This window comes from Silurus aristotelis (assembly GCF_946808225.1).
Source record: "Silurus aristotelis genome assembly, chromosome: 3".
In the NCBI taxonomy this organism is placed as follows: Eukaryota; Metazoa; Chordata; class Actinopteri; order Siluriformes; family Siluridae; genus Silurus; species Silurus aristotelis.
The window spans coordinates 9622598-9633758 of NC_139576.1; the positions used below are offsets into that span (position 1 = coordinate 9622598).

The following is an 11161-nucleotide window of genomic DNA, read 5'->3' on the forward strand; positions in this document are numbered from 1 at the left end:
CCGGATCCACCACGACTCTGACTAGAATAAAGCAGTTACTGAAAATGATGATGATCACAGCCTGTTGTTCCAAATAAACCCAGTGTTCTACAGGATTGAGGTCTGTTGAGTTTGCAGGAAGGTCAAAATGTCCCATACAGGTTTGGCCCTACATACAAACACACTACAGTCAACATCCTGGAACATGGGAGTGTCAATATTGTGTTCTGCTTGAACATGAAGCACAAAAACAACCTGAGAATGTGGACAACTCATTGTTGTCAACAACTCAATGTTGTCAACAGCATGACTCATTTTTAGCAACTTATATGCACCAAATGGGACCAGGCTGAAAGATAATGCACTGTCTTGCTGGCAAATAGACTAATTATTTGAAAGCCTACGTAAAGAATGTCGGAGGCTATAAATCATATAGATCATTTGAAATGTGTGTGGAATGGGACAAACGAACAAACACACACACCTAACCTTTACCTAAGGTGTGTGTTTGAGTCAATGTAACAAAGCTACTGCTTCTCCATCTGCTGCTTTTGGCAGGTTTTCTTCTCTATCTGTCTTTCTCTCACTCTGACTCTTTCTCTCACACACACACACACACACACACACACACACACACACACACACACACACACACACACACACACACACTCACACATCTTTCTACCCCCGTGAGAACCTTTAACAGACATTACTATTAATGCTTTTCCTTTACCTAAATTTAACCCTAACCTTATACCTAGTAACTAAAAGGAAACCCTCTGCCCTTAGATAGCTATTAGATGTCAGTTTTCCTTATGATTCTTGTGGGGACTTTAATATGAAAACATACCTCCAGAACACAAACATGGACAGTGAGGGAAAAAATTATTTGATCCCCTGGTGATTTTGTATGTTTGTCCACTGACAAAGAAATTATCAGTCTCTACTTTTAATTGAAGGTTTTTTTGAACAGTGACAGAGAATACCAACAAAAAAAAAGCCAGAAAAATGCATTTCAAATAAGTTATAAATTTATTTGCATTTTAATGAGTGAAATAAGTATTTGACCACTTCGCAAAACTTACACACAGAGGTCTGGTCACAGAGGTCAGACATTTCTTGTATTTGGCACTTTGCAGATCCTCTCCAAGTCCAAGTTAAGGTTATTAGGCTGATGTTTGGCAACTCAAACACGTGTTTTAAGTCATTGTCATGCTGAAATACCCATCCACGACCCAATTTCAATGCCCTGGCAAAGAGAAGGAGGTTCTCACCCAAAACTTGATGGTACATGGCCCTGTCCATCGTCTCTTTGATGCGGTGCAGTTGACCTGTCCCCTCAGCAGAAACACACCCCAAAGCACATCCATGTGTGACGGTGGGTACGGTGTTCTTGGGGTAATAGGCAGCATTTCTATGGTCTCATCTGACCATAACACTTTAATGCAGTTGTTCTCTGAATCATGCAGATGTTCATTGGCAAGCTTTAAACTGGTCTGTACATGCAGGGGGACTGTACGGCGCTGCAGGATTTCAGTCCTTTACGGTGTAGTCTGCTACCAATTGGTGGCTATGGTTCCAGCTGCCATGAGATCATTGACAAGATCCTCCCATGTAGTCCTGGGCTGATTCTTCACCGTTCTCATGATCATTGAAACTCCACGAGTTGAGATCTTGCATGGAGCTCCAGACCGAGGGAGATTGACAGTTATTTTGGTTCTTCCATTTGCAAATAATCGTATCAACTGTTGTCACCTTCTTACCAAGCTGCTTGCCGATAGTCTTGTAGCCCATTCCAGACTTGTGTAGATTTGCAATCTTGTCCCTGACATCCTTGAACAGATCTTTGGTCTTGGCCATGGTGGAAAGTTTAGAATCTGATTGATTGATTGATTGATTGATTGATTGATTGATTGATTGATTGATTGATTGATTGATTGATTGATTGATTCTGTGGACAGGCATTTTTTTTATACAGGTAATGAGCTGGGATTAGGAGCCCTCCCTTTAGGAGTGTGCTCCTAATCTCAGCTCGTTACCTGTATAAAAGACACCTGCGAGCCAGAAAGCTTGATTGATAGGGGATCAAATATTTATTTAACTCATTAAAATGTAAAAATAAAAAATGTTGTTGTTATTCTGTCTCTCACTGTTCAAATATACCTACTATTAAAATTATAGACTGATAATTTCTTTGTCTTAATCAGGGCGAACATACAAATTCAGCAGGGGATCAACATTTTTTTTCCTTCATTGTACATACTCCTCACTGTCCATCCTACTCTGAACCCTACAATCACCCCCTAATCCCACCCCCACCATCAGGTTGCACATGCCTGCCTGCCTGCTCACAAATCCTCCTTTCGCAATGCCCCCAAACACAAGCACAGAGTGTACGTTTCGGGGACCGAAATAGCAACAGTCGGCATTGCAAGCACGAGCCGTTTCTAAGAATAGAGCAGGGTGGGGCGGGGGCTCTCCCTCACTGGTTGGGAGCTCCCTCTGTGTCAGCTAAGATTGGATCCTGCACAACTAAAAATAGAAAGCGAGAGAAGCTGAGAGAAAGTGGGGGGAGGGGGAAACTTCCTGTAGTGCGGCTTTCTTCTGGCTCTGGCACTGCAGAAATGCACGGCTCTGAATACAAAACGTGCTGAGGGTTGTATGGGTGAGGTCCGGTGTGTGCGTTGACCAGAGATCACGTTTGTTTGAGCTAGGAACCAGAACGTCTCACTAAGCATCTCAGCATCGACTTGATTCTCTCTCAAGGGTGTTCACGAGAGCGAGTGTGCAAACAGCCTTGCGGCAGGAAATTTTAATTCGCCTGAAATAATTAAGGAAAAAAGATTTCCATATTAGTATGTAGGTGTGTGTATGGGGAAGGAGTAGGAGCTCGAATATGTGTGTTCTTCTTGTGACTGCAAACAGGTCTTTGTCCACACTGTTATTCTGAAAATGATCCAGGCTCTTAGATGAATATTGATTGTTTTACATTGACTGGACACCTGCTGCTTTGCATGACCGATGGAGGATCCTAGGTGAAGCAAGCACAGCTTACATAATCATTTCAATTCTTTATACATAAATGCATGTTCTCCATCCGTTCCATCTGCGGTCACTGATTCGCCTTCACACATGAGCTGTGTACATGAACCTGCTCTTCCAGTGCCACTGGGACCCTTGTTACTAAGAATGGCAAGAGGAGACAAAAATATGCCTTCACTTGGGGACTGCAGATGGAAAGACCAGGGGAGGAGCAAGAAAAGCAGAATAACAGAAAAGCATAGCTGAAGAAGAGGAGGGGTTGTGGTGCAGGAAAAAAAGATGGAGATGATCATGATATGAACCAAAACAGCCAAGAGAAAAAGGAATTCAATCCTGCTTGAAATAACAATATTTGTCTTCGACGTGCAAAGCGAATACCCACCGCTTTTATAAAGGCGGTTTTCGGAAGCGATGGTGGGTGTAGTGTGCATGGAAAGGATACTGACAGATCGAGTCATTTGCTATGACAAACGTAAATAAACATCTCAGACGCCACAGGCTTACTGAGAGAGCAGCTGCCATGGTGGCCACAAAGAGTCTTTACCAAAGTGGTTACATGTCTTCATGATTTTTTTTTGGTGGGATTAAAAAAACAACTGCATTGTCTCGGGCAAATGGTGGGAATCAGTGCTCCTTGAAGGGAGTGGTAAAACTACATGGCTCTTATTGGAATGATAAAGAGGTTTAATAAGTACTAGAATTGCAGATTAAATAAAGAGAAAATAAAGACTCATGCTGCAGAGTGTAAGATTGTGTCACTCCGCCCCCTACTGTCCACCGTTCACCACTGCATGCATTTTATTCTCAAAACTTCTCAAATCATCTATTTTTTTAATAATAATTTACAAAAGTTTGTCCTTATGTATTTGTTTCAAGGTGGACTGGGAAAGCAACGGTGGCCTGGTCAAGAAGCTGCCATCCATTCGTGAAGACGAGGAGAATGATGAAGAGCAGCACTCCGTGTCACGGGCGCCTCGTTCACCTTTGCGTCTTACAAGGGGAATCAGCTCACCCCTGCGCTCACCCCTTCTGCCTCCAAGGCCGTTTCGCCCGCCTTCAGATAACAGCCGCCCCACCACACTTCAGATACCTGTGGTCAGCTTCAGCACTGCCCCTCCAGAGCTAAGCCCCAGGTGTGAGAACCTGTCACTCTGTTTGTTTTCATACATCAAAAAGAACTAAAGGCTACAAGTTATCTCATGCCCAGTGATGTTAAACTTACCTTTGAGAAAACCTGGATGCTATCATTTATTAAGTCTAGAACAATCACAGTTATGTCCAACTAAATCTGCCCCCCTAGACAACACGTGAAGTGCACTTGGTACAATCCATAATTTAGTCCAAGTGTTCGGCTGCCATGACAACCAGCCAGTAACGGCACTCGATTTCACACTAGGAAAGCGCAGGTTTAGCTCAGTGAGACTGCAGGCAAACAGTTCTTAGGTGTTGTGTTTTTTGTTTTGTTTTTTTTGCATGAAAAAGAGCTTTGCTTTGTTTCTAAACAAGCTGTGTATAAATTCATTTTGATTGATTTTGTCCTGATCGTTGTTGGGCTATAGGTTTGTGGATGGAATTGAGACAGAAAACAATTCTGGTTCAGCACAAAGGTTTGAGTTCACCTCTAACCTACCTCATAGTGGTCCTTCATCCCCCTGTCCAGGTATACTCTTTACACTTTTTTTGTGTCTCAGATCTATTAAGCAATCCATGCATGGCATATGTCAAGAAAACAAACAAGAAGCCTAAGTTTCTTATCCACACCCCCTTTTTGTTCTATGTCTGGGTGTATGTGTAGTGAGCCAAGAGCAGGTGGAAACCAGGCAGAGCATCAACAAGCTCAGTGAAGAGGTGAGTGTCTGAAACAAACACTAAAGCTTTAATGTGCCATTTACCTTGTCAAACGACTAGAGTGGAAAACCTGCTTTGATGTGCAGCTGGGAACCAAATTTGCTTGGATGAGCAATCAGCTATATTGCAGCAAGCTTTATTAGCTTAGAATGGACACAATGAACCTGTGGTGATGTTGCAGTGTGTTCTGAGGAAATTAATTCTTTGGTTAATTTGATAAATTTCAGTAGGTATAAGATTTATAAACTTCTTGATGATAAAGGTCAAAAGAGAATGGCTCATCTTGTTCAGGCTTCCTATAATCTCTTGACAACCATGTTAAGCAGAAAATCTTCTCAGGATGCACAGCATCAAACATAAAGGTGGACGGGCTACAGCAGTAGAAGACTATATCAGGATCGACTCCTGTTGGCCAAGAACAAGAATCTGAGGCAGTCTTACCTCAACTGTACAGAAAAGTGTTTTGAGGGTTTATGTTACTTGATTTGATACATCTCAATCTATTGACCCAATATACAGTACCTTGTACTCAAAGTTCAGTCTAGAGATGGGAGATGACTGAATGCCAATATCTATATATTGTTGCTGACATGCATCCCTTTAAGGCCACCAATTATTACCTTATATTTTCTAGCTTTATAATTTACTATGTCACAAATCAAAACTTGTCTCAAACTGATCCCTTGAACAAGACAATGATTTTAGAGTTCTTCAGTGACCTTCTTTAATCACCAGCTTGGAAATCAATAAAGTATCTCTTGGCTTTAAAATAATGGGAGATTTACAGCATGAGGATTTGCAGCAATTGGGAATTGGTAGCTCAGTGGTTAAGGCTCTAAGTTACTAATCAGAAGGTCAGGTGTTAAAACCCTGGTAATGCCAAGCTGCCACTCTTGGGCACTTGAGCAAGGCCCTCAACCCTCTGTGCTCCAGGGGCACTGTAACATTGCTGACCCCAGCTTCCTAACATGGATGGAATATGTGAAGAAAGAATTTCACTGTGCTTTAAAGTATAAAACCACCAATTATAATATTCACTCTTTCCAATATCATCTCAAAGGAATGTTTTCTACACCTTGTTCAATCCATGCCATCAAGAATTTAGACAGTTCTGAAAACAAGCTGGATCCTTCAAAGTATCAATATGGTGTTAGACACTATAACATTTTCCCCAAGTTATTATGTGCATAGATGCTGTCATTATCAAGTAAGCCTGCTACATTCTAGTGATAAAATGACTAACTTAGGGGAACCAATGCATCATGGAACCATTGTACGGAACAGTTTAGAAGTGTCAATGATATGGTAAAAGGTGTGCTGCAGATACAAGTAAACACAGTGTACAGTTTCAATGAATATTCTAATTGATTCAAAACTGGAGTGTCTCATCCATTTGCTTTGTTTCTGTGTACAGATGAACAGCTTGTCAAAACAGGTCTCCCAGCTCAGTGAAGAATTGCAGGAGATGACTCGCCTCCTGCGCCCTTTGTTCCTCACTGCTTCTCAGCCACTCCTATCAACCCCACCACCACCACCAATGACTTTAGCTGGAAGTGGACCATCCATGAACTTACCTGCAGGTCCACGTCCTCCAGCACCACCCCGCTCTCTTTTGGACATCACAGACCCAGTAGTGGTGGTAGGTCTTCCCAGCTGCCTCATACCCACAAGTCCACCTCAGAGACCTCATTCCCAGGTGATTTGCTCAAATGGCTCCCCTCATGCCAGCCTGTCTCATTTAGAGACTATTCAGAAAGATAGCACAGGGGCAGGGCAGCACGATATACCCATTGGTCCTACCAATGGATACGGGCAGGCAGCTCCAGACCGGCTTGTCTCTCGAGCCACTTCCCCTTCTCTTTCTTTTTCCCTGTCAATACCCTCATCCGGCTCCCAGTCACCTTCCTTGACACCTTGTCAAGGACCCCACCCTTCCTGCCCCACCAGCTGCACGCAAGGCTTGTTATTTCCCCCATCATCACAAGATATCCCACCATCTTCCCAGGACATCCAGCCACAATCCCACTGCTCTGCACCTGCTTCACTAAGTAACTCCCCAAGTGACCACAGACTTAGGGGTGGTCCCTCTCCAGCCTCCTCTTCCTCCACACCCCTACTTCAGACCTTGCCATGCTCCTCACCATCCTGCCCACACCCCTCCCCTCTCTTGCTCTGTTCCATGAGAGATAGGCAGGGGTCGATGGGCTTCCCGTGGCACCGGCAGACCTCCAGCTGTGCGCAGGCAGCGTCCAGCCCTGAGCAACCTCAGCTGGAACTGGAAATGCAGGAATGGGATGCGGGAGGGAAGAGCTCAACAGAGCACATCAGCTTCATCGATGAGGAAGGACCACCACTGTGAATGCCATGGGGAGAAATTGGAGAAGAGCAGTAGCACAACCAGGAGCTGGACTGCAGCACATCAATACATCAAATTAGGGTGGAAGGTTAATATAAGGAGTTGAAGTGTTATCCAAAAAGTAAAGCAGGGTCCATCCGCCATTCAAATGGGCAAAAGGAGCTGCTTATCTTCTTGGGCTGCGGCTTTTAAAACTGGTCGTGCACCATTTCAAACACACCAAAACTTGACACCAGCCAATCGCAACCATATCAGCACGAAAGGGGCCTGTGCTTCTCTGGACCGACAGGAGCTCTTCTTCAGCAGCATTATAAGACATGCACACAAAAGGGTCAAATCCGTATGGTGCATGGCAACCAAAATTCATAAACGAAATAACCAAACCCAGCAAACTTTGTAATAAGTGCTTGATCTATGAGGAGTTCCTGTTGGCTATTCTGCATGGGTACATGTTGACCCTGGAGACCTGAATCTGAAACATGGCACATGTTTGCAATCTCATGTTACTCTTCTCTACTGCCAAAACATTTGTGCTTTAAGTATAGCCAACCATAGGTCACAAATGCATCTACTTGCTCTGATTTTTCACAGCTATTAGGTAGATGAATGAATGTGTTACACCGCAGCACACATCACTTTTAGTTTCTTCTCCTTATTTGAACACATGCCCAGACATTGCATATTTATTAGAGTGGGAATGGAGATCTTATTCCTACTTCACACAACACACAAGTTTATATCTCATACCTTATTTAATCCACAAATGTACAGGGGTTTAACCAGTATATTGTAGGCTGATTTATTTTATGGCCCTCATTAAGAGGAGGATTTCAGGGCTACTGAACAAAAAGTATACATTTTGAATGAGGGATGTGGAAACCTTTTTGGTTTACATACTATACATTTACAGAATGTCATATAGCATATGGTTGTTTCATGGAATAATGGCCAATAACCTAATGTGGTTCTTGGAGGAGCTCAATTCTCCAAACGTGACCACAGTAGGTATTACAACAAGACAATCAAACCAAACCATTAACGGGACCCAGATAAAACTATAAAATGTGCCAGCTACACAAATCTACACTGCCCTAGCCTGGCATGCCAAATAGTGGGAAGACTGAGCATGCCAATAAGTGTCCATTTGGGAGTTAAGTTAAAAAGACTCACAGTGATAAATAGCCAAAGTCAAGGACACAGGGTTGGCATGATAAACAACCAACGGACTACAAATTGCACACATGGGATAGATGTAGAGAGGGGAGGAAATCCCAAGGTGCAAGTTTGAATAAAAAAAAGAAATATAAAAAAAAAGAAAAAAAAAAAAAAAAAACACACGCAGCTTTAGCCATCCAGCCACGTGTGCCTTTCCTATAACCATCCAGTTTCTCCAGAACATCTCCCCATTTGTTTTCTGTTCTTTCTTTGGTTTCAGTCATGTCATCATTTCAACGAGCACTGCACTTTTATTCACCTAGTAATTATTTATTTACCTATTTATTTACCTATTTATTTATTTACTTACCCATCACATTGAATGAGAGTGAACTAGAAAGTGCTCAGGTGAATATTTCTACCCCTTGGTTCCATTTGAGAGAGAGAGAAAAAAAACCTACAAGAAGTTTATCGTCAACTCGTATCGATTCAGTGATGGCGATAAGCAGCTAATCGAATGCTGCTGAAATCATCCAATGTTTTGAGAAAATGCCATCACTACGTCTTAATATTTAGGGGTCCAATCACTACGCATGGGCTTCTCATTCGTCATCTTGCTTGAGTAGGGATACGTCATTCTGGATTCTATTTTCTTTACCTAGGAACTGTGTGAGGGGGCCTGGGGTGTGTGAGGGGGCGTTCATGACTAGCAGGGTGTTTTGAGACTTTGGGTCAGGGTTTTGGGTGGGTGGGGGTTCCTGCATGTCTCATCTTTTTTGCATGAGGAATGTGCCTGCATTATTAAATATGGGAAGCGTGTAGGGGAAATCCTAAATGGAGGTCCAGAAGCATAAATGTATTTTGTTAACTGCAATGAAATTTAACAGATCCTTAACCTGAATAATAAAATGTGTTTTATAAGAATTGAGAGAGGTGATTTCTTTCATTGACTGGTGAGTTCTTCATTACTTGAATAAGCAATCTTGTATATAATAATGAAGGGAGGCTAAATGCAGCCGCTTTTGCAAATGATCTGGCCTGTCTTAATATAATAAACCACATTAAACACACCAAATTTAACATTTTCTCTTAATACAACAGAACTCAAAACTGAACACCTGCCTAATATTGTGTTGGTTCCTTTTTTGCTGCCAAAACAATTTTGACCCATTGAGCATAAACAGCATGAACTTTTTCAGCAGTTTGAGCTACAGGAGCTCGTCTGTTGGATCGGACCACACGGACCAGCCTTCTCTCCACAAATGCATCAATACGCCTCAGCAATCCACGACCCTGTCACTGGTTCACCACTGTTCCTTCCTTGAAATATTTTTAGATAGATCCTGACCACTGCAGACCAGGAACATCTCACAAGAGCTGCAGTTTTAGAGATGCTCTGACCCAGTCGTCTAGACAGCACAATTTGCCCCTTGTCAAACTCCCTCTAATCCTGACGCTTGCCCATATTTCCTGCTTTTAACACGTCAACTTTGACGGGAAATTTTTCCCTTGCTGCCTAATAAATCCACCCACCAACAGGTGCCATGATGAAGAGATAATCAGTGTTATTCACTTCACCCCTCATAATTTTATGCCTGACTGGTGTATATAATATTCACTCTAAAGGGTTATCAGGAACACTGGATCTTTACTAATTGCGTATCGAATGTTTGATTTATTTTTCATGTAATTTGCTTATATAAAGACTTTTATAATGAGAAATCCTACAGTCTGGTCCTTAGACCAGTCATTGATTTTTGGCCAACAGCTCAACATTAATATAATACCAGGGTTACCAAATGGACCAAAGACCTAGATTCAAAAACACTCTCAAGCTCCACATCTGAACCATGCGTTGAACATATAGTGCAGACTGAAACGATGCGCAATTAGCATCCACTCATCCCAATAACCAAGGAGTCTTTGAAAGGATGTACAGGTGGCATATAAAAAGCTTCCATAATACACTCAGCTGTTTAAAAAGGATCCAGAACAACCAGCAAAACACATCATAGCCTGCAAAGTCTAACCGCATATAGTAGGCTTGTTTATGTAGGAAAAGATTTACATCCTGCACCCACATGTACAGATTATGTTCCTGATTCAAAAAAAATTGGTTTTTATTATAATAACGGTGAGACAGTTTGCTCGGGACAACTGCTCCTGCCAAACTGTGCCAGAGAGACAGATTTGACATTGTAGGTAATGTAGGACTGACTGTTCTGGATGGCGTCATGTATTGCAGTGATGGCGTGTGTCCAGGGTGATTGATGGATGCATCTGTCCCCATATCTTCAGGGTCTTGGTAGATCCTTACTTAAACAAACATGTATGAAGAGTCCTAATGATATGCAGGTCATTAAACAAATTGGCTTAATAAAGGCAATAGCTTCTTTTTGCTAAATGTCTGAGCTCACATACAGATATGTGCTGGTCAGCAGATGCTAAAGGATTTAGAAGAGACTGGATGAGACAAGCAGGTATGTAGGAAAGAGAACGAAATTTAGTTTGGGATTTCCTTTTTATCTTAATGGTAAGTAGGAAGGGCACAGGATAGGGAACATCCTACAGTCATCCAGTCTTCATGCCCGGAGAAATTGCATTAGCCAGGCCATCAAAACATAGTAATAATACAAGTTTCCTATCATTTTATCAAATCCAGAATGACATGATGTAACTGATGTGCATCCATCTGCTCTGCATTTTTAAATCTCACAGGTTCATTAATTCAGAGAAAATACACTACAAAGGGGCTCCTTTCTTTGCATAACCCAGCGAAGT

At 42.3% G+C, this 11161-nt stretch overlaps 1 protein-coding gene across 1 annotated transcript in view; it reads left to right on the forward strand.

Annotated features, from left to right (window-relative positions):
* kcnh3 (potassium voltage-gated channel, subfamily H (eag-related), member 3) overlaps positions 1 to 9306 on the forward strand; it is a 169646-nt gene extending 160340 nt beyond the window's left edge. The window contains exons 13-16 of the mRNA XM_083536939.1: positions 3898 to 4154; positions 4581 to 4681; positions 4817 to 4869; positions 6284 to 9306. Of these exons, the coding sequence (XP_083393065.1) occupies positions 3898 to 4154; positions 4581 to 4681; positions 4817 to 4869; positions 6284 to 7228 (1356 nt within the window). The 3' untranslated portion in view covers positions 7229 to 9306. The remainder of the gene's footprint in view (positions 1 to 3897; positions 4155 to 4580; positions 4682 to 4816; positions 4870 to 6283) is intronic.
* The last annotated feature ends 1855 nt before the right edge of the window (positions 9307 to 11161 follow it).